Source organism: Podarcis cretensis (assembly GCF_951804945.1).
Source record: "Podarcis cretensis genome assembly, chromosome: 5".
NCBI lineage: Eukaryota > Metazoa > Chordata > Lepidosauria > Squamata > Lacertidae > Podarcis > Podarcis cretensis.
The window spans coordinates 49825489-49850090 of record NC_137174.1 but is presented as its reverse complement, the minus strand read 5'-3'; the positions used below and the strand labels follow the sequence as shown (position 1 = coordinate 49850090).

Sequence of the window (24602 nt, the reverse complement as noted above, 5' to 3'; positions counted from 1 at the left end):
GTTGCTTAAAATCAGAAAATCCATTCATCTAGCCCAATGTTGGCACAAGCAGTTAATCAAAATATATGAAGAACAGGACAAAAATCTCCCCCTTGGAGAGCCATGAAGATCTCATAATTTGGTTTGTATTCAACTAGAATGTTGTTTTGTCAATTATTATTTTACAAAACACTTCAATTCTGGAGTGCTTAAATGTTTTAAAGAGGATTTAAAAGAGGGGAGCCTACACCTTCTTACATGTTTTTTTTTATCTCAAGCAATAAAACACTAATGTAAGTTATTAAATGGTTGCCTTTGTTAAATGTTATTATTTGCACACTCTTTCTTTAACCCCTGCTGTTTGCAATGGGTGAATTATAGAATAGTCAAGTTGAAGGGCTGAGACACGGTAAAATAAAGACCTCTCTGCCCCTGTACACAATTTGAACAAATTTGGAAAACAATCCTTTCCCAGAATCTGGGAATTACTCCCAATGTATAAATACACAAACGTGTGCATTATGTTTTTGAAGCAATCGCTGCTTTCTTTTTAAATATTCCAAAAAACTGGGGGAAATAACATGGCTACAATTTTAACTCCTATCCAAACAACTTAGTAATTGCTTCCAGTATTGTAGATTGCTAAAATCTCCACCAAATTCAAACCAATAGAAATCCAAATAATTCATCTCCAGAATATTCCAAATACTTCCGGTGCCATTTGTGCATGTGTGTATCACATACTTTGCATATGTAGCTTGTTAGCCTGCTTTCTTTCATCAGGACTTAAAAGACAAGGGAACGCACTTCCTGTTTATTTGAAGAGATACCCAGAAGCTCCCTCCTCCTTTTAAAGGCCACAGTGTGATGTCTCTGTGGTCTGCTTTACTTGTTATGCTAGGCCAATCTCTGCCTTAGACAACTGTCTGAGCATGTGGGGCTTCTGGAGAAGAGCTCATGGCCCAGTTCTTTCTACTACTGCACTGTGCCAACCTGCATCAAAATTTGCTCTTACTTACAGCACCTGATTAGTCTGGAGAGAGCTTAACTATGACTCTGGGTTTCGAGTACATACTAAGGAAAACCTCTGACTTATGGTCCATCCATACTTGTCCCATGATTTCAAGTCACAGGTCCAAGACATTCTTCTTTTTAGCAGCCACTTTCCTTGGGAGAACCCGCTAAATCGGAACAAATGTCAGCTGAGCTTTTTGTGGATTGTTCTGAGTCAGCAGGAAAAATGGATTTCCCTGGGGAAAGCAATGGGACAAATAAAAGCACTTGGACCCATGACTTGAAATTACAGTACAAATGGTAGTGTGGATGGGACCTTAGTTTGCTGCAGGAGCAACAAAAAAAAGGGGGACAAAACAATTACAAGCTCCTCTCTGGAGACCTAGGCATTCTCATTAAGCCAAAGAATCACAGAATTGTAGATTTGGAATCGACCCAAATGTCATCTAGACCAACCCCCTGCATCGCAGGAATCACAGTCTCGGTCTTCCAGCCCCAGAACGGCCGGCTGCGTTGCCCCCTCTGGCTTAGCCCCTTCAGCACCCACTTTGGGAGGATGGTCAGAACTTCCCCCCAATTATTTGTGATGCTGTTACACTGTTACAGCTTCACTGTGCAGTCCAGAATCTCACTAACAATGTCTTGGTGCAGAAGGGGATGGATATTTCACGCTGGTTTAGACAACTTTTTAGTTGGACGACCGCTTTTAGTATTTCATATTTGTAATGTTTTATTGGCTTTTTAATGCATTTCAAATTTTATTATTGTAAATTGCTTCAGGACCCCTTTGGATGTGTGAAGTGGTATGTCAATGGGATAAACTAAACTAAATTAAACCAGCTTGATAACTTACAATCAGAAGTGGCTTGCAAGGTGGGTCGGAGCCACTACCCTAGCTTTCTGGCAGATGGGTCATTGTTGCTTACTGGGAAGAAGAAACAGAGGAGTTGGGGAAAGGGAACCATGGTGCGAACACACTAGCAGGGGTGCTAGATTGCCTTAGTTCAGGCATCCCCAACTCGGCCCTCCAGATGATTTGGGACTACAGTTCCCATCATCCCTGACCACTGGTCCTGTTAGCTAGGGATAATGGGAGTTGTAGTCCCAAAACATCTGGAGGGCCGAGTTTGGGGATGCCTGGCTTAGTTGGTGTGTTTGCACTGCACTGACCTCCCCACTGCCTCACCTCTCCCCTTCTCCCTCCCATTAAGCAACAGTTGTCCAAAGCTCTGTCCCACTCAGAGAGCTACTTCTGCTTACTATATATTCTTCAGTTTGGGAAGGCAGGTTTCAGAAACAAAGCCACACCACAGTCACTGAAAAGTACAGTGCTTACCTTTTGCTGGTGTTGCAGCCTCTCTTCCTCCAGTATTTGATTCAGCTTGGCATTTTCATCCAGAGCTTTCAAAAGCTGTTCGTCGGGGCCAGCATTTTGCAGGAGAAGCTGACTTTGCCGCTTCAGTGTTTTTTGTTCAATAAACATCTACCAAACATGACCAAATTTCAAATTAGATCATTTGCCCAGCATTTATTCAAACCCGGGTATATGGGAAATTGGTAATCTAGCATCCAGATGGAGCAGGCATCAGGAAAATCTACAAGCACACACCAGAATCTTGTCACCTCCTCTATCTAGGAACCTTCAGGATCTCAGCAGGTCAATGCTAAGAGCAAATGACTGGACTGTACCCCAAAGGCTGCCTAGTCTTCTATTAGATTCGCTCCAAAGGAAAAGGGCATTATTTTACAATGGTGGAAAAGCTGGAAAAGAAGCTTCCTATTCCTCTTAGGAATCTTTATGGAGCTGTCTAATTTCAGATCTGTCCCCCACTCACCCCAAACACTGCCCCTTTTTTTTATAGTTTCGAATGGCTTGTTTCTGGGCACAGAGAAGTCAGGGGCGTAGCTAGCTGCTCTGGCACCCAGAGCGGCAGGGCGAGCCACCCACTGGTCTGCACAGGAATATGTGAAGGACGTTTGGGTGATCAGGCATAGATAAATGAAGTTCAGATTACCATAGATTCCGGCGTATTAGACGACTTTTGAACCCCGGAAAATCTTCTCCAAAGTCAGGGGTATGGTTGTGGCAGGTGGCGGTGGCTGGCTTGGAATGGCGACGGGCAGAAGGATGGTAAGAGCCCCCCCCCCATCCCTGGCCGCCTCCCGAAGCAACAGCAACCGCAGCAGCCTCCCCTTCCCGCGGCAAGGTGGTGCGCAGCATTGGCCAGGACTTGCCGGCCCTGCCACCATGGGACCGTCGGATTCCCGGAGGGAGGGAGGGAGCCGGGAGGGAGGGCATTCCGCCCATCAAACGCCTCACCACAAGCTGCTGCTGCTGCTGCTGCGATGGCAGAGGCAGCGGAGGGGTGCGCTCTCTGCCCCTGGCGGCGCTTGGCGGGCGGCCAAACTCTATAATTTAACAGCAAAAGTTGGGAGGTTGTCTTATAAGCCCAGTAGCCTAATACACCGGAATCTACGGTAGTTGGGACATGTGCTGTACTGAAATATTATTTCAAATTAATCTTTTATATTTAAAAGATGGTGTCTCTCTATTTGAGCACTCATAACAAAATCGATAACAATTTCCTTTCGTTCCTTATGCTGAAGTTGCTTTCCTACTTCATTAAGACTTCTTCTTAATGAACAACAGATGTAAGACTAAGCCTGGTATCAGAAGGTGAGGGATTTTTAAAAAAATCTATATGAAAGACAATATTGCCTATTTCTGCACAAGGTAGGATCTTCTGTTTACTTTTTCTTTCCATAAAGTAATTATTTAAAAATGACTAAGAAATTCATTTGTAGTGCAGCAAAAGCAGAAATGTGTTTTAGGATTGCTGTATTAGAAACAGAATGCCACATTATTTCTTGTCCAAATTCCATGCTGTTTGTTTACCAGCACAGTAAATAACCACAGCATGGTGGCTGATAAGATTCTTACTATCCATTATATAACTTACTAACACATCATTAAACAAAAACGGAAACAAAATCAGATATCTGGACACTTGCTTGTTTTTACAAACAGCCCATGCACCACTTGAACTGACTATATTTCCAAATCTACTGAAATATGACCAGTGCTCTCTGCCCTTTGTCAATCACCTGTTTGCAAATGAGGTAAAATATAGCTGAGTGGTAGATTTTGGCATTTATTGGCTTACACCCTTCAACCTAACAGGTGTTTCAACACTGTCATGATGGATAGTGCTGATCACAGTTCCATAGACAAGGACCTACACTGAAACTAGTTCACGTGAAAAATGTAGTGAAAGAAATAAACACAGAAAGAACAGTGTTGTATGCCAGGTCACCAGGTCATGTGACCAAGCTGAACGGGCTTAGGATGCAGCCTAAATTCCTCTTTTTTGGTCCCGCCCCCAAGAACACCCCTTTTTTGGAACTTACACTGGCTTCAAGACAGGCAGCTGTGGCTTACCTGGCTAAGCCAGAATGAGCAAGTTACACCGATGTATTTTCGGCTGAGTCACAATTGGGGACTTAATGTCAGTATGCGGATGATACCCAGCTCTACCTCTCTTTTAAATCAGAACCAGTGAAGGAGAGCAACTGCATTCTAAGCTTCTCAACCCTGCAGATCTTGCCATCTGATTGGCCCCATAGTATGACAAATATTAGATTCCTTTACAATGGAATTCCTTGGCACTCTCCCTCCAATAAGCTGAATCTTCCATTATACTCTGCAGGTGACAGGTTTCAGATTCTAAGGCTAATGTATTTGTCCCCTGACCTCACCCAATTCCTGTATATGACAACTGAAGCTATGGGGTGTTACATTAATTATAGTCATATAGCAAGTCCCCTTGCTCCCACCCTTTGCGAACTAGGCTATACATAAGAATCTTTTCATAAGTGCAGGTTTTTCAATCCATTTAGAGACACGTCACATATTAATGGAAGAGTTATTACAAAATAACCCAAAGGCCATTAATGCATCTAAATGAGAGTTATTGTGGAGCTCGTCACTAAAAAAGCCCATTGATATCTCTGAATCAATAGCATGCAATCTCATGAGAGGAGCAACATTCTTATACAAGGAGGTCATGGCTGTCGGAAATTATAAGCGTTTTCCTCTACTGTTGAAGGGGGTAGATAACAGCATTTGACCTTTTGTATGCAAATGTTCAATACTGGATTTTAAATACAATGTCTGCCAAGTGTTGCACAATGACAAGGGCATCCTAAGTAACCAAGATAAGTAAAGGCATTGCACTTTAAAAATAACTGTATTATGCACATATTAAATTGTGTATGGAACCTTTATTACTTACACATAGGCAGTCAAATTGAGCAAAATGATAGGCAGGTCAATGGAACTTTCCTAGCTCCCAACCCACATACACCCTCAGTGTCAGGCTGCACCAGATATCGGTTATTTTTTCCCATTCTGTTGTTTCCCTCTATTTCTTTGCATTGCTCGTTTAAGAACCTCCCCGGGGTTTTTGCCAACCCCACATGCAGAATCAAACCTGAGACCTGCTGCATGTAAGCCATGTGCTCTACCACAGAGTTATGGCCCCTCCCTGAAGCAAAAGCTGAGTGCATTTTACAGATTAGGACCCCAACCCACAACCCAGAGAGCATATAGTATATACCACATGAAGCCCCAGCTTTACAGATAAGCCACATTCAATGCTGATAGATAAGCCACATGGCAAACTACATAACTGGCCTCCAATTTAACACAATAATTTGTTTCCTGCAAGCCCTTGTGCATACCTAAAAGCATGCACTACACAAAAGGACACCAAAGTGTCACAGAAATATGGTCAAGGCCACAGATGCACTCTAGTCCAATTCTGGGACTAGACACTCTTAAAATGAGCATGATAAATGTACACCCTTCTGCAGAGTGGAAAGAAGACAGTATTTATTTATAAATAAACAGAAGCCGCTATGGAGTAAATGGCCCTTTACTTCAGAAAACCTGTATCAAGCTAAAATATACAATTGGGTAGACATACAATCTACAAATACTACAGTTGTGGCATATATATGAACCTTGACAGATTGACTGGACACATACATACAAACGGTCTTAACTGATTTTAATGTTGTATTCTTACATTTTAAAAAAATTATTCTGTAAAATATTGACCATTATTGCAAAGGACAAATAATAATAACAAAAATTCCCCCAACTGATGACCATTGTGTCTTGGCTTTTGTTTACTTATGAATACATCCCTCTCCCACCTTATTCTAGACTGTTTGTGTGCTGCACATATTTAATGTCTGTGGCAAATATAACCTTCATTCCTTACTTAGGTCATTTTTAAAAATCCATGTTTCAAAACCTGATTTGATCTGTAGATTCTGTTGGCTTACATACCTCCTGTGCAAAGGATTCCGCTCTCTGCCGCAGATCTTTCTCCAATTCAAAGTTTACTTGCAGCTCTTCATATTCTTCTACTGCCAGTACAGACACTATTTAAAGCACAAAAAAGACAAAACAAATCCAAACACACCACAACACATAACAACACACAAAGATGAACAACAAATTAGGAAGCAAAATAAAAGTGACCATCAGCTGCAAGCCATTACAATTCACATACAAAGTGCATCAAATATATAAACTTCAAAATGACATGTTGCATCATGCCATGAAACAAGATTACACAAGATTTATGGTTGCATGCCACCATAAAAGCTTTAGCTGCAATACTGCATTGGTGGATAAATAATCCCAGAACTGTAGTGCAGTGGGGTGGAAGACTGGCTTCTGTGCAAATAGCTTCGCTGGGGGGAAGGAAACATGTCTTGCCTTTTCCCCAAAACAATGATTTGTTGTTGTTATTTATTAGAAGTATTTATAATCTGCCTTTCACCCAAGCCAGATAAACACAATCTAAGCCCAATCTAAACAAAACAGCATTGTGGGCTGGCCTCGCTCACCTGATTGGTAGCATCACTGCTGCTTATTGGAAGGTAGATGGGGAGGGGCAAAAAGGCATTGAGACAATAAGGAGAGGGCGCCCTAACCAGTTCCAACTTTGGCCCACTGCAGGTCATTAGGACTGAGTTTTGCAGTTAGGCCTGATTCTTGGTTTGCAATATTCTGGCAGTGCAGATCAGGTACATAATTCTGGCCGTGACAATCTTCCCCACTGTCACAGCTTTCCTCATGAAATGCAAGTTGAAAATGGGTTGCCTCTTGGCAGTTTCTAATTCATATTGCAAAGGGCCTTTTCATGGTGCTTTGACTGTTTTGGCTCTGGCGAGGGAGTGCTTCCAAGCACACAGTGGATTTACTGAGTATATAAATTTTGAAATTCTATGCCATTATTCTGAAAACTGACTCTTAGAGCTGAAGTATGTTGCGAAATCAGGGCTTGTGAGCAGTCATTAAGAGATTTTGAAGAGTTGATTGTTACTACTTTCAAGTCCCGGTTGAGCTGTGTGGGCAGAACAATACGAAAGAGCCTGCACAATATCTGTGCACATTCTGGGTAATTTTAGCCAGCAGGCTTGGCCCCAATTTCATGAACCAGTGTTTTGCAATCAACTTGTGGGGCTGGGAGCTATGTATTGATAATGTTTAGTAATGGAGAAACCTGTTCTATAGGTAAGAACGTAAGAAGAGTCTGTTGGATCAGCCTTGCTCCCCTGATTCTGGCTTTTATTTTATTTACTTACAATAATTTATAAACTAATTACTTTTTTAAAAATCCTAAGCAGTGTACATAAAAAGAATATACAACAATTATAAATAATATTCAAATAAAACCAGGAAGACTTTTTTAAAAAGAGTACACAAAACTAGATGATATGTTTTCTGATTTGGGCCTTGCTGCATCTATAGAGGAGAGGAACTGCAGTAACAAGGCTCTCCAAACGGCAGTGCTGAGAAAGCAAACTGGAGGAGAAGATGACTATGAAGCAAACATACGTACTTCGGTTACATTTTTCCAACACCTTCTGCTGCTTCTGAACTTCAGCTGTCAAGACTGCATTTTCTTCCTTGACTTTACTTACCTGCATAGTAGGGGGAGACATAGAATCATAGAACTGAAATGTTGGGAGGCACCACAGGGGTCATCTAGCTCAACCCCCTACAATACAGGAAATATTTTGCCCAACATGGAGCCTGAACCCACAACCCTGAGATTAAGAGTCTCATGCTCTACTGACTGAGCATAAAACATAACAGAGATCATCAGGAAAACAAAAACACTTAATGATTTACATGGTATGAGACTTAGCTGTAACTCAACCAATATGCTAACACTGGTATTTCATTTAGGTATTGGCCTGTACAGAGTTCTTCCGTGTACTTTTCTGCTCTTGCTGATGTGCCTGTAAGAAGTTTTTGCTCATAATTTTTCTAGCTAACCAAGAAATCTTAAGTTACTCTGACACATGCCTTGGTTTCAAGGGAATTTACTTTTTAATATGTTTGCTCAGCATACCAACCAAAGCTGCAAAGAAACAGCTAGAATACCTTAAAGTGCTTTACTGAATAATAACCAGGAGCTGAGAAGTAGCAATAAGTACTTCATACACAGCAAGAAGATTTTAAAGCCCTTGTATACAAGGATGTAGAATCTTAGCTAGCAAGATCGCTTGTGGGAGATGGAGGGGGCAGGAGTCTAATAGACACACAGCTAAGTCTCTCTCTGGCTGCAGATTTGTACAGGGTAATACAATAGCATCAAACAGTAATGAGGGGGTTGCTGATCTCCACTTTGGTGAAGTTAAGAGTGCTTTTGAGTCATACTTTCTGCCTTCATCTCCTCTTATGGATTTTGGAGGCCAGCTGATGGTTGCGATACAAAGCTCCAAAATCCTGACACTGGACCCGAGAAAAAGCTCGTTGGGAGAGGTTACCCCTCCCAAACTACCATAAAAGCCCCAGTGTTCCGCCCTAGTGTGGGACTGCACTGGAGTCTGGTTAGTTTGTAATATCAGGGCAATCCATCTGAGTGCACAAACACTCAGATGCTGATACAAATTATTGTTTACCACATTCCTTTTTCTAGGATCCAATAGACAATGATTTGTCGAAAGGAAAACAGATAGATTTGAGAGGGGAAGCGGACAACGGAAAGTCTCCCACCCTTAACAATCCTGATGAACCTGTGGGATTAGGTATTATCCAATTAACTTCACAGTGGACAGTCATAAACCAAAAACTAGGCACAAAAAGTCAATGTCACATTCACCAACTCTCTGCTTTCCTGACACAATACTTACATCCACAATTTCTTCTGCTAATTTGCTCCTCAGGTTTTCCAGCTCAATGGCTAAGGCCTTCTTTTCCTCCTGAAGAGATATAATTTGATCCCGCAGATCTACATTTTCAAGAGCGGTGGTGGGAAGAGTTCGTTTTTCATTTGAGACAAAAACACACACAATAAGCACACAAAGACAGACACCGGCAGGAAAAGCTGAAGAATCGGTCATCAATAGGTTCTTAAATTATTAAGAAGGCAGGTGCCTTACATGCAGATTCCATTACAAGTTTGCCTTGTCTGGTCCTTTGTCTTAGTTTGATTTTCATTGCAGAGACATCATAGTCTGAAAAGCCAGAAATTCAGAGGCTGTAATGCTTCTGAATACCAGTTGCTGGGAACCACAGGAGGGGAGAGCGCTCTTGTGCCCGGATCCTGCTTGCAGGGTTCCCACAGGCATCTGGCTGGCCTCTGAAAGAAGATGATGCTAAACTAATTGGCCATTGGCCTGATGCAGCAGGCTCTCAACTGTTTTGAGTTCAGTTCTGCAGTGCACAATGCATCTCTCAGCCTGCCTTAGAGACCAGGCATCCCTTAGAAAGGGCTGCAGTTCTCAGTGGTAAAGCCCATGCTTTGAAGGCAAAAGGTTATAGGTTCAATCCCTGGCGTGTTCAGGTATGGCTGCAAAAGATTCCTGTCTGAAATCCCAAAAAGCTGCTGCCAGAGTATTATTATATATTATTATACAGCCCTTCATCTGAAGATCACAGGGTGATTTACAGTATAAAAACATAAAATACTTGAAATAATAATAATAATAATAATAATAATAATAATAATAATAAATGGATCAGTGGCTGACTCAGTAAAAGCCAGCTTTGGACCCAGTCCAAAATAAGAGCCCAAGAATGATGAAAATTTCATCTCTGTCCGGGCCCTATTGGTTGGTTTCAAATCCTACTGGATGCCCATTAAAAGGTAAAGGTACCCCTGCCCGTACGGGCCAGTCTTGACAGACTCTGGGGTTGTGCGCCCATCTCACTTAAGAGGCCAGGAGCCAGCGCTGTCCGGAGACACTTCCGGGTCACGTAGCCAGCGTGACATCGCTGCTCTGGCCAGAGCCAGAGCCAGAGCCGCACACGGAAACGCCGTTTACCTTCCCGCTGGTAAGCGGTCCCTATTTATCTACTTGTACCCGGAGGTGCTTTCGAACTGCTAGGTTGGCAGGCGCTGGGACCGAGCAGCGGGAGCGCACCCCGCCGCAGGGATTCGAACCGCCGACCTTTCGATCGGCAAGTCCTAGGCGCTGAGGCTTTAACCCACAGCGCCACCTGCGTCGCACATTAGCTGCTGCATCTAAAATCTCTTATACAACTAGACAAACATTTACTCATTGCAGTACAACTCAACTTGATTCATGCTCGCTTTTTGAAAAGGCACCCCACCCTAATCCAGAAGCACCCACCTTTTATCATCTGCTGGCAAAGCACCGAGTCACATGCTCCTGGACTACCTTCCGTATCTGTGGACGATTCTTCATCATCAATGTTTATTTCTTCAGTGATTATATCCGGCCCCAGTTTTGCCATGTACAACATGCTGATTCTTTTCAGAGTCTTGTTTTCTTTGTTCAGCTACAAAATTCCAAGCACATACTCTGTTGCTTAAAACAAAAAAGCCCTTTCTCTTTCCTTTCTTAAGTGAAATAGAACATGTCAGTCATCCGAAGGCCACCAAGCATAAATGATACGAATCTGAAACACTCGCTGAGATGGGACTGTGTCAAGCAAGCGTTTCAGAAAAAAAGAAAATTCAGCTTCTGGTGGCTGGAGTAGAATGGGATGTTCAGACTTCAGAAGCAGGTTGTATCCAGCAGTTCCCTTTGTCCAACAGAAAGTTACTCCAGAGGAAGTGAACCTCTAGGTCAGGGCTGGGGAACCTGGTGCCCACCAGATGTTGTTGCACTCCAACTCCCATGAATCACACCTATCATGGCCATGGTCAGGAATTTGTAGTTCAGCAATGTATGGCAGGCCAAAGGTTGCCCAGCCCTGCTCTAGATGCTACCTAGCTGTTCTTAAACTCTGGAGTGGGCCATTTTGGGGAATGGACAATGTCCTCCACCCAGCAGGTAAGATCAGAGGGGCAGAGGCAGGCCACATGGAACACACCTCTCTATCCTCTATATTCATAATGCTGCTCTCCCCACCTCACAGCACCTGCCACCAGAGGCAACTGCCCCATCATATCTAATGGTAGGGCTGCCCTGCCTCTGCATTGTTTTTAAGTGTGGTTGTCTAGTAAGCATCTTGATTCAAGATTAAATGGCTTGCCTGACTTAAACCACAGAAAGCTGCACTGATTCTCTGAATTTCAAAGAATTTTTTTGCAGAAATGGAGGTGGGGTGGGAGTTAGGAGAAAAAGAAAGGTTTTCATAAAGAGTCTGAAAAATCAATTTTGAAAGGAGGTCAGCAGAACAAGAGAGAGAACAGAAAGACTATGCTAGACAATCACTATGCTTATTTTAGCACTCTCCATTCCTTTCATTTCTACTGTTTTTGCCCCTGAATGTACATTTTCATTAACAGAAGGAAAGTGTTCACAGCAGCCATGATTATTCTAGATCAGCAATGGAAGAGGTTTTATAAATATGGAGTCAAGTTCCAAAGTCTAATAAAACCAAAAGAGCAGAAATTGACAAGGTTATCCTGCTCATTTGCACATTGGGAGCCCTTATAATATGCCATGCTTTTGTCATATTCTGAAATATGCACTGCACTAAAACACTACATACTAGCATGGCCAAGCCTTACAAACAAGGACACTTGTTCACTTTGGGCAACTCTGAAAAAACCTGCTAAAATCATAGCAGGCAGTCTCCATGATCTATGCAAGATAGAGACAAGTATCATAATCCTGCAACTTGGTGTGGAGGGGGCTCAGTGGCTTGCATAGCTTTCCCCCCTAAATTATTCTGTATTACAAGATGTGTAAGAGGCTGCCATAGACCTAATAATGCAGAAAGCATGCATAATAAAAATCAGTGCAGGTGCAGAGAATAGGCTGATGGACAGGTCCCTCCCCATCCACTTCTGGAAAATCTGAAAAGTTTCAAAGCATTCCTGAAGACATAACAACTACCCTGCTCCTAGCTGTACCCCATGTGACACTGGAAACCCTTGAATTGTGAAATGTAGGCACAATTTCTGCCACACACATGGACAGTGTTATAGCAGCAAGCATGCAATGATCTCTGTCTGTAGCAGGCAGGGGTTACATTAGTTTAGATTTCTTGGACAGGCCCTCACATAATAGTGATTGATTGCTTAGGGTGGGGGAGAGACTGGCAGCCTCCGGTTTCTTGAAACACAGTATATAGCTGGATCTGGTTTTGTAGCTAGGGATGGGTGAATCAGTTTCATGCAGGTTGGAAGATGATGGGGAGACAAGGGAAAGAGTGGCAGCAAAAAGAGAAAGGGGCTGCAGAAAGAGAGAAAAAGAGGTGACAGAAAACAAAAATGTTGGTGCTGACCTTTAAATCCCTAAACAGCCTCAGTCTTGTATACCTGAAGAAGCGCCTCCACCCCCCATCGTTAAGCCCAGACACTGAGGCCCAGCTCTGAGGGCCTTCTGGTGGTTCCCTCATTGTGAGTAGTGAAGTTACAGGGAACCAGGCAGAGGGCCTTCTCAGTTTGACATGTAATGTTTGATGTTTTATTGAGTTTTTATATTTTGCTGGAAACTGCCTGGAGTGGCTGGGGCAACCTAGTGAGATGGCATAATAATAATAATAATAATAATAATAATAATAATAATAAAAAATAAAAAATAAAAATAAATAATAGATGAGTGACGTAGCCCACCTTTTGCTCAGTCCCTACCCATTTTTTGCTCATTGCTATATGTGGTCCCTTACTGCTGTCCCACAAGGGAATGCAGCCCTTGGCAGGAAAAAAAAAAGCTTGCCTGTCTCTGTAGTATAGTGTAAAGGTAAAGGGACCCCTGACCATTAGGTCCAGTCGGGACCGACTCTCGCTTTATTGGCCGAGGGAGCCGGCGTTTGTCTGCAGACAGCTTCCGGGTCATGTGGCCAGCATGACTAAGCTGCTTCTGGCGAACCACAGCAGCGCACAGAAACACTGTTTACCTCCCCGCTGGAGCGGTACCTATTTATCTACTTACACTTGGACGTGCTTTTGAACTGCTAGGTTGGCAGGAGCAGGGACCGAACAATGGGAGCTCACCCCGTCGCAGGGATTCAAAATGTAGTTTAGATCTACGGGTGTTTCTTTCTTCTTGCTGTATGATGCTAGAAGACTTGTGTGCACTTTTCATATGAAAAGTGTCGCAGAGAGGCACTCTGGAGATGAAGGGACATGCCATTCTAGAGACGTGCCTACCGGGAGACGCTCAGAGGAGCATTTTCCCATCAATTATATCCTCTATCCAAGCATAAGAAGAGTCCTTCTGGAACAGGCCACTGCCCCATCTAGTACTACATCCTGTTCTTAGTGGCCAACGAGATGCCCATGCAAAGCCTGCAAAGCAGGACCTGAGTGCAACAGCACTCTTTACTGGTCTCTGACCATAATAATAAATTATTACAACAGCACTTTCCCTCCTGCAGCTACAAGCAAATGGTATTCAGAAGCAAACTCCAGCAGTCTAGAACAGAGCTTTCCAAACTTTTCCTATTGTTGACACACTTTTTATACCAGAGGTTAAGCCAACCCATTTCCAGCCCTGGGAGGAGTGAAGGAGTGTTCGTACAAAACACCTACACACTGCAGCCAACACACAGTTTGGAAAGCTCTGGTCTAGAACATGGCCATCAGGGTCAGTAGCAACTGACAGCCTTATCCTCCATGGATTTGTCTAAATCTCTTTTAAACTCATCAAAGCAAGGCAGCCAAGCAATGTAAAGCTATACAGGCAATCAACTAAAAGAAAATGAACCGATCTTACAAAGTTATGGACCACATGATCCATAACAGGTGGCATTCTCCATTCCTTTTGTGTTTGTTCCGTCTGTATGATAAAAAATGGAACCACCCCCATTGGGAGATGCACAAGGTCACAACACAAGGACAGCTTGCAGATCTGACCATGGGAGATGTCCAACTTTTATTTTGAATTATATCAAGAATCACCAAGGGACACAAGGCACTTGTGCTTTCTCATAACATCCCCTGTCCAACATTTATAATAACAAAAAGTCATCCAGACTCCACTTGTCCTGCTGCTTTCCCCTCAGGAAGCTCAGCCTTTACCACTGAAATGTCAATCTGGTTTTCTGCAGATTCACATTTGCTCTGATTCAGCACTAAAGAGCAGAGGAAAGCACAGGACAAGCAGAAAACCACTTGGAGCCATTCTTTCTAGGCACGGGAGCAAGTGGGAGCATGAACGAGCCCTAAGACACAAGATCTTCTTTTCCTGGGAAGGGACGCCACATAGTAAGAAGAGATCACCACTCTTGTCCTCAAACACAAATCCTCAACCTAGATGTTTGAAAGAGGGAGATCTTCCCAGTCACCCTGAACTGCTAGTTCCTCTAAGTGTGTTTCACTCCTAAAGATCTAGACAGAAAATGTGAGAAACCCTTCCAGGGTTGGTCAAAGAGTGAGTCAGCTTTGACATAGCAAACCAAACAGGAAGGGGCTAGTTTCTTAGCTGTCAAAGTGTGTCACTCCATGCAAAGAATGGAAAGAAAGGATAGTTACAGTCATAAATTCATTTTCTTAGTTATATGTTGATTGACTACGTTATGAATCCTAATGTAGTATCATTATGCAAACAATTAAGTTAATATATCCAGAAAGTACATTGCTAATGAATCTAAATTTAAAAAGATTTCCTACTGGTGGGATTTCTGCTACATCTGAAGAAGTACTTTGAGATTTTGCGGTGGGGGGGGGGCGCGTGCTCAAATGCACACAGACTAGCCAGCATTGCTAATGAAATTTGGCTCAAAATTGCCACAATCCATTTTCTGATTATGAAGTGGCTCAGATGTGTTATTCACAACCACGTGTGTGTGTGTGTGTGTGTGTGTGTGTGTGTGTGTATCCATGAAGAGATAAAAACATTCTGTAATAATAATAATGCACTTCTGATGAGATGGAATATAGAAAATTATATACTTGGTAAAATCATCAACCTGGATGCAATCAACAGAGCAGTACAGGTCACCTTTTGCTTGCTCCACGGTTTGCTTTCATAAACAATCACCTGAAATGTAATACTCTGGCTGACTTTTCCATTTGATTCACACACTGAAATGCTCATTATTCTTTCATGTCGCAGACACTGAGGACATTTCTAAACTTGTTTATCAGTTAACCCAGATGCATAAAATGGTATGTGGGAGGTAGTGGTGAAGGGAGGCAGAATAAAAAAGTAAACATTCAATGAATTATCCTTTTTTTGCTTTGTTTTTTTAAAAGCTTGAAAACCCAGTCAAGCAAATCTATCTTTAGCGGACTGCACATATTGAGCAAATAAAATACTAAGACACATATTGCATTGCTTGAAAGAAAGAAAGCAAAAAATCCTTTATTACGTCCAAAAGTAAACATTCAACTTCCCATCCTCTCCCTGCTTCCTGACTCAAGCAAACAAATTCAGGGCTGTTTCATAAAGCTCTTTTTTTTGTCAGAAATAACATAAAACTCAAGATTGTCACATATCATGACTGCACACTCATATTTGGACAATGACAACTCCCCTGCATATGTATATGCGACAAAAGCATCTATAATCATAATATGACTATTTTTCATTAAGTTGCAGGCCACATTCTACATTGGAGTGCTTTCCATGTAGGAATTTTGTCATGCACTGAATCTGTCTGAGGGCACATCCTTCAGCACTGACACGTATGGAACTGATTCCACATATATACTGGGGTGTCAGGTTGGGAGGGGCTGGGCACACCCTTCCTGGGTGCAAGACATACTGGCTGCATCCACACACCTGTTTATTCCATTTCCCTGACATTTCCCTAACTGTTAATTTCCATATTATAATTGAGCCTTCACACAATGTAAAAGCCACTACTGGAAAACTAGTAAAGGTAAAGGAACCCCTGCCCGTACGGGCCAGTCTTGACAGACTCTAGGGTTGTGCGCTCATCTCACTCTAGAGGCCGAGAGCCAGCGCTGTCCAGAGACACTTCCGGGTCACGTGGCCAGTGTGACGAAGCTGCTCTGGCAAGCCAGCACCAGCGCAGCACACGGAAACGCCGTTTACCTTCTCGCTATAAAGCGGTACCTATTTATCTACTTGCACTTAAGGGTGCTTTCGAACTGCTAGGTGGGCAGGAGCTGGGACCGAAAGACGGGAGCTCACCCCGCTGCGGGGATTTGAACCGCTGACCATGCGATCGGCAAGCCCTAGGCACTGAGGTTTTACCCACAGCACCACCCGCGTCCCTTGGAAAACTAATGGCACCTATTTAGTGCTTGATTCTGTGTTACTTGGTTCCAGGGGGAAAAACCACAAATCATTTGCAGCCAGAAACCCAGAAAATTGAGGGAGTCAGGTGACAAAATCTGGGGTGGTATACTGGCATACAGTTCTTTCCTGTTGGTCTCATGGTGGAATTGTGCAGGAACAGACAAATACATGCGCAGAAAGGGTGGGGGAGTAGTGACACAGAATGAAATTTAGCACAACATGCTGGTGTCTCGGTTAAAAAGCCACAGTTGCACAATGCTATAGGTACTGCAGCGTGAAAGGAAAACATATGTGTGAATGTGCTTCTCTGGACATGGCTTCTTACACCTCTTTGGGCAATTGACATACACTGTTAGATTGTTTTTATAACTGCAGCCTCTCCTAAATACTATGCAAAAAAATAATAATTTTTAACAGTATATTTTTAAAAGAAAAGGAAAGGAAAGGAAATGGACAGAAGCAGTAGCACTTTAGTCAGGGGATCTAACACACTAACTTACACATTTGAATGCGCCCACAATGCATATTAACTCAGATATTAAACCTCATTCTTCATGAGCCTCAGTGCCAAGTAGCAGCACATAGGATCTCAACATTAGAGAGCAATCCTTTGCGTATTTACTTGGGGGGGGGGGGATCATTCTGTTCAGAGGCACTTACTCCAAAATAAGTGTGTAAAGGATTGTGGCTTCAGTCTCCTCTGCTGACCTTACAGCTTCTCAGGCCTTCCAAGTGGACTACAAAGGATCAGCATCATTGTTATGCAACTTAGGCCAAAGATGAATCAGTGTTTCAGAAACCCTCAGATTAGGTGTTCCACACAGAGGAAAAATAAAATATATATTCTTACCTTAGTGGCCAGAGCTTCTGCACTTTCACGGCATGTCTTCTCAATTTCAAGGTGGCTCTGTATGCAGCTCACTTCCTCAATGACCATGTGAGAAACTAAAGCATAAGGGGAAAATATTTGATTCACACAGTGTTTAATGAGTCAAGCCTTCCCTCACTCTGATTTTTATTTTACTCAGATCATTCATCCTATGATTATGAAAATCTAATTCAACTTCCACGTCAACTACTTCTTTAAAGCTAACACTTTATCCATATTAAGCAAAACATATATATAAAAGGACCAGATGTCTATGAATGATTAAAAAAAGAACTAAACATTAAGGTCAAAAATGATACATAGTATTTCCAAAGTTTTGAATACAAGGAGAAACAGGATTCCCATCTGATCCTATGGCTATTTGATCAGACTGCCTCGGAAGGAAGGCCCACTGTTTTAATGGTACTTATTACCAAGAGAGAGAACACTGGATTGCAGTTTGAAATTCCTAACAGAACCTACTAAACATTAACTCTTCTTTCCCAGTGCTTCACCTTTCCCCAAAGTGCATCCTGTATTATTTCTAGTCCTTCTACTTTACCTCTACTTCTGCATGCTTGCCTTCATCCTCCCTGCCCAAAATCACAACCCCTTCAAAACTCATGCCTTCCATTCTTATAACAATCACATTTTCTTACTTACCTCTTCCCACTTCCTATAGCATATATTACAGCAAACACAAAAATAATTTCAAACTATTTTTTATCATCCTAATTGCTGTTGTTGTTATGATTACATTTATATCCCAACTTTCCTCCAAGCACTCAAAACTGGCACACATGGTTCTCCCCCATCCCAATTTTATCATCACAACAACCCTGTGAGGTCGATTAGGCAGAGAGACAGTGACGAGGCCCAAGCTACATGGCCGAGGTGGGATTTGAACCCGTGTCTCCCGGGTCCCTGTCGAGCCACTACACCGCAGTAGGAATTGGAAGGGCGGGGAAAACAATTATTTTCTATAAATAAAGGTTTTTAAATACATTTTTAGCTTTATATATATATTTTTCAAAGCTTAATATTTCCTAAAGCCTAAACTCTGTCCCAAACGGCTTAATTCCAGTCCCCAAAGCTGGCTGAAAGGTGCGACAGAGTTTTGAAGATGCAAAGATTCAGGGGTGACACTGGTGGACTCTCTTCCTTCATACGAACATAACATAGGAGGCTGCCTTACACTGAGTCAGACCATTGGCCCGTCTAGCTCAGTAATGTTTACATTGAGCCTGATGAGGTTTCAGGCAGGGTTCTCTCTAGGAGTGGCCAGTGTCACAGAGTGGGTGTCCCCCCCCCCCCAGCATCTCAACACTGCTGCTTACCAAGAGAGTTTGGGGGGGGGGGTTGAGGCATGGCAGCTATGCAGCCAACCAAAACTCCTACCACTAAGAACTGCACCACACTGAGCTCCCCACCCCTCACCCCGTCCATAAGTGGCAGCGACAGTGTTGGGAAGCCAGGAAAGCAATGGAAAGAGAGCTGCTTCTGGTTCTCTTCCAGCCTTACTTGGAGATTGAAGCTTTGGCATAGAAGGTCACACATGACTATTCTTCAGAAGCACCCATATTTCTGGCCAGACTGCTGGATCTGTAACCTGACTTCCCATTACTGTCTATGATATTTTACACATATTTGATAAAATTGCTTGAGTTATTTTGAGGCATTAAATATAACCTTTCTAAGTGCCTTTAAGAATTCTTTAACTCTTCGGTGAAATTTTGTTTCCAAATTTATTGCAAGCTGCCATGAGCATTTTTTAAATGGAAAGTTGGGTGTAAATATTTAAACAAACAACTGCCGTCACTGCCATCCAATTTACATGGCAATATTTTACATGTTTACTAAGGAGTTCCACCGGGTGGTACCGTATTTTTCCGTGTATAAGACGATGCTTTTTGCTAAAAACAAAAAACAAAATAGACAAAAATTGGGTGTCGTCTTATACACAGATAGTGAATGCAGAGGGGGGGACGTGCGATTAATGGCAGCAGCAAGCAGGACATTGGGCAGGTGATTGGCGGCTGTGGAAAGTGGGTGGGTGGGCTGTTGGTGGCGGTAACGGGGCGGACAATTGGTGGCTGAGGCGGTATGCGATCGGCAGTGGCTGTGGCAAGCGATTGGGCAGTGGCGGGAAGGCGGGTGAGCGATTGGCGATAGTGACTTCACTCACCCCCCCCTCCCCAAAAAAGCTAAACAAGTTAATTTCTTAATTTCGGGTTTAAAAAATAGGGGTTGTCTTATACACGGGGGCATCTTATACACGGAAAAATACGGTATTTAACTTTAAAAATGTGCAAGCAGAACAGTTTATGTTTATGTACTGGAGCTTTCACCCTCTCCTTGTCCTGCGGCATCCCCAAATCCGCTTGGGAAGGTTGTAGAAATCCCACAGAACAGATTTAGGGGCATGCACTAGGTTGAATGCAACTCACTGCGTTTAGTAGGACCTATTCCCAAGTAGGAATGCATTAGATTGCCCTTGTATATGCCCAAGGGCAGAGCTATAACCTTGACATCTCTGCCTTGAATACAGAAGTCTCACTGTCTCATCTTCCAAACCAAATGAGAAAACTTCAGAATAAAAACAGCCTCCAGTTGTAGGACAGTCACCCAACTGCATATAAATGATATTGTTATGAAGTTGTGAATATCTGTTGCTGGGAATCACAAGTCCTGCTTTCATGTCTTGCTTACGGGTTTCCCACAGGGTCACGAGCCTGATCCTGCAGTGCTCTTCTTATGTGTACTGTCTATCGTTATGGGATACTAGAGTTGATGTGTTTTCTTCCCACTCTATTCCGCCATGGTCAGACCACACCTGGAGTAGTGTGTCCAATTCTGGGCACCACAATTTAAGAAGCACAGTTTTATGATTCTTTCACACTTGAATCCAAGCTTTTTGGGACTTTATTGGTGGTGGTGGGAAAACAGTGCTGTGAGCGATGGCTCGAAAATGAATAAGAAGCCAATGGCTTTCTCCCTCTTGTTTGCTATAATTGTTATTTATGTTTCGTGTTCTGTCAGCATCTGGCACTGTACCACCAGAGAGATGAAAGAAAACAGCCTTAACCAAAGGAGATATACATAGACACACCACAAGAGCCTAGATGTGTTGTTATAGCTGGGCCTAGAAAACCAACACATGGCAGTAGTTTCCCATGTAGATGAGGTAGAAACACAGAGACACCAAGGGAAATACTCAGCCCTGGGATCCAATAATCAAAAGAACACAGAAGCCCTGTACTTTAAGAGGTTTATCTTCTATTAGGTCAACCCAGGCTACCTATTTGGCAGCGTGTCATAAGCCAAGAACAGGGGTAAGCACTGCATGCGCTGCAGACATACTGTCAGAAAATGGAATGAGTTGAGCAAAGCGTGGGGAAATGCCGCAAATAATCTCTGCCACATGCTGCAGTGGAAGGCAAGAATAATAAAACAAATGGTCATCAGCCAACCTCTCTTAGGCCACAATCCTATGCCCACTTACTTGGGAGGAAGCTCCTCTGAGCTCAGTGCAAATCATTTCTGAATAAACACATATAGGATCAGGCTGCATGGAAAACCAACTTCAGTGTCCTAGAAATCTAAAGATGTTGAGCCAAGAAAGCAAAGCTCATAGGCTGGATCCTGCTAAAGAAGGTATTTTGTAGTCTTCTACCACATCAACCTGGCACGTTACAATTTTCTAAGTGTACACAAAACAGGTTTTACATGTACAATTCAATGTGTAAAATGTACATTTGGAAATGTGGGGAAAATCCAACATTGTGTGAGCTGACTTCTGCACCCCTGGCTTCTGGGAGCTGCACTAGGGAGAAGAGGAAAGGGAAGTCCCATTGTGCAAGCAGATGTCCGTTTTGTCCATACACAGACGCCACTGAATTTCACCCAGCGTGTATTATGCAGATACACAGACCAGGTAGTTCAGGTTTGGTACCCGGCTGTATGGTAGCGTAGAATGCATTCCAACCTGAAGAATCACAACAAACAGAAAAAATAAGCTATTGCTAATGTGTCACCGAGTTGTGACATCTGTCTAATCCACTGTCAAAAGAAAAGAAAAAGTGATTACATGGCATTTGTCCAAAAAGCTGCTTTGTTGTTTCATAAAGTTAGCCAAGAAAGTTCTGATTCCTTTTACATTAAATGGTAGGAGTAGTGCATTAAAAAAAAGAGTCACTTTACATTAATGGTAGGAGGTGAAAATTAACTAGATTTTTCATGTAAAATATAAAGGGTTTTTTTTTAAGACCTCATGGTTCATTTAAAGATTAGTTAACCTGCAATTATGATTAAATTCCAAAGGTAAAATGTATCTGAACACACACACACACATATATACACACACCCATACATATACCCCCCTTCCTAAGACTGTCCAAAGTTCTTATTATGCTGATATTAAAATTCATAAAGCAACACTAAGTGGCCAAAAACCTCTCCAACCTCAACATTTTTTCAGGGGTAATAATAATATGCAGCAAATGCAGGCCAACCAAAAACCACTTAACTAATTAGTAGTTGCAGTCGCCGAGAAAACATGAATCAACACTGTTATTACAAGTGGCACATTTGAGTGGCATCTAATTATGACTTGATGAGCGTGATACTTGCATTATCAACATTACTACCGCATCCCATCAGGGACTAAAAGCCGCTGATGGCATTGACTGCAAGAAACTCCCCCTCAATGGCACTGCAGCACCCAACAATCTCCTTGGCAGGGGCACCCTCACTAAATGACACGTTAAGCGTAATTACTGGCCGACATTGTAAATAAACAGGATTGGAAGTGAAAATTGTACCAAGTGCATAAGACACAATCTGACACATTGGAAGTGGCAGCCTTAATTGAGAGTTTCTTTGACTGCTCAAGATCATTTCAACTGCATTTCTCGGAGGACAGTGATTATAACTGTGGAGACAGACGGCATAATGGTATCAGCACTGCTGACAGAGCAGTGAATTAAATTGTATCTGCTGTTGTGTGAAAGCCTTGATGAGAAGTACAGATCCTTAGTGGTCTTATCATTATCACACAATGGTCATGTTGTCATCAACCTTTCTGGCTCCAATTGAAAAGAAATGATTGTGTGTTGAAGCTTCCCCCCCTACCACCACCTCCTATCTCTTCTGCTGAATAGAACCAATTTTCAGAGAGCTATGAAATCACGCTATAGGGCCTAAAATGCAGCTGCTTGGCATACAGACTGGGCCCCATTAAACAGGAATCACACACAATATGTGTTTATGCCGGGAGAACAAATAGAAGCTGAGCGCAGGCCAAGTTTATTCACAGACACAAAGCCCATGTAGCTCTTCATCAATATAATTGCCTTTTATATTGTCGTTTAAATAATGGGCTCCATTATTGCTGTAAAATCCTAATATTCCCGGCATTTTATTGCTATGTTTACAAGGTATGTCTTTTCCCCCCTTTCTTTTTTTTTTTTAAAGGGAGGGGGTGAAGCACATGAAAAGGAAGATAAAGGAAAACCCACGGCATTTTACAAGAGCAAATATTACTTTCAAATTTTAAGACTCCACTCCTTGACATTTTCTGCCAGGCTCTTGAATTCCCAGTATCACTAGCACATATTAACAAGTCACAAGGTGTCTGTGTGTGCCTGCCCTATTCCTTCCACTTCTTTTCACAGGAATTTGACTTCTTAGGCCTTTCCCCCCCTCAACATATAGCCACTCCATCAGATTATTTCAAAACAGCTTAAAGTTTAGGACTATTTCACTGGAGGTTTTTCTACTGCATTTATGAACCGATGCAAACCCCAGCCGTGTAAATTTCTTTGTCATCTATGTATGAGGTGCAGGTTCTTTCTTTTAACCCTCTATTGCTAATGCCTAATACTGCAACAAAACATACTATGGTGACAGAGACCTAACATAACAGGCTGCAATACTGTTGTCATCTCCTCTCTTGAGAAGCTATTCACGGGAGGGCTTTCCACTCCCATTAGCTGTGCTTTGTTACCTCCAGACACCACATGGCATCAATAGAACCATTATCACACAAGAGGGAAAACTGGATATTTGGTGGAGGGGGTGGGGGGGGTGGAGAGTTGTTAGCATATTTATTCCTTGCGCCAGTGGGAGACATCATCATACCCACTTTAAATTTGGTTATGTAGATGTGCTTGATCCTTCATAAAGAAGTCAGCAGCCTGAGCCTTAGACAGTAAAGCAAACAAGCCTTCTCCACTATATTGAATTTGGGTCCCCACCCCATTTCCCACCACAGAGATATTCAAAGGAAGAGTTCCACACAGCCGTCACAGCCAGTTCCAATTAGAATCCTCCATATGTGGGCAAGAATAGCAAAAGCACACATGAATAAACGTAAAATGTAAATAAAAGGAGGCAAGGGCAGAGATTTCTTTTCCTTGCAATTCTTTGAACTAAGGAAGATGTTCTCTGTCTATCAGCCCCTGGCTAGCATTCTGAGTATTCCAAAAATTAAAAAATAATATTACTTCAGCAGTTGACAAATGTTGAAAGTAAGGAGGCAAAAGCTGGCATTTAGTGTATTCGTTTCAAGCAATTTTACTTATAAAAGAATAAGTCTTTTGGAGAACAAATACTCCTGCCACTTTTCAACCCAAGTAATGCTATCCAAATGGAAGTATTTAAAGGAATATTTCATTCCCCTGTACAGATAAGAAAGAAAAGAAAAGAAAGGAAAAGAAAAGAAAGAGGAAGGAAGGAAGGAAGATAGATTGCAATAAGACAGTAAACAGAAGTGATTCTTTGACCAGAAAATGTAAATAGAACTGGTGATGCTTTCACCATGTCAGAACTGAAATGTAGGTTTTCTATGAGGTTGCAAGTGCCTAGAAAGCATATTGACATATGCTTTTGGCATTACATCACAAAAACAGTGTTTATTGTTTTCAAAAGTCTGCAAAACAGGCAGAAATTCCTCATCGCTGCATCTTTGTGACAGGGAGAACTATACCACTTGAATGTCTGCCTACTTTTAACAGCATTTGTGCCCTACGATAACTTTTTTAAAAAACAATATGCAGCTTGCTTCCTATTTATTTAGAACAAAGTAAAT

At 42.4% G+C, this 24602-nt stretch overlaps 1 protein-coding gene across 3 annotated transcripts in view; it reads right to left on the bottom strand.

Annotated features, from left to right (window-relative positions):
- The window catches only part of SHTN1 (shootin 1), a 68238-nt gene that overhangs the window by 28626 nt on the left and 15010 nt on the right, over nt 1-24602 (bottom strand). For all 3 annotated transcript variants that reach the window (XM_079976703.1, XM_079976705.1, XM_079976704.1), the window contains exons 4-9: nt 17498-17592; nt 10654-10822; nt 9211-9308; nt 7911-7992; nt 6347-6441; nt 2330-2476 (exon numbers count right to left, since the gene is read on the bottom strand). In XM_079976703.1, the coding sequence (XP_079832829.1) occupies nt 2330-2476; nt 6347-6441; nt 7911-7992; nt 9211-9308; nt 10654-10822; nt 17498-17592 (686 nt within the window). The remainder of the gene's footprint in view (nt 1-2329; nt 2477-6346; nt 6442-7910; nt 7993-9210; nt 9309-10653; nt 10823-17497; nt 17593-24602) is intronic.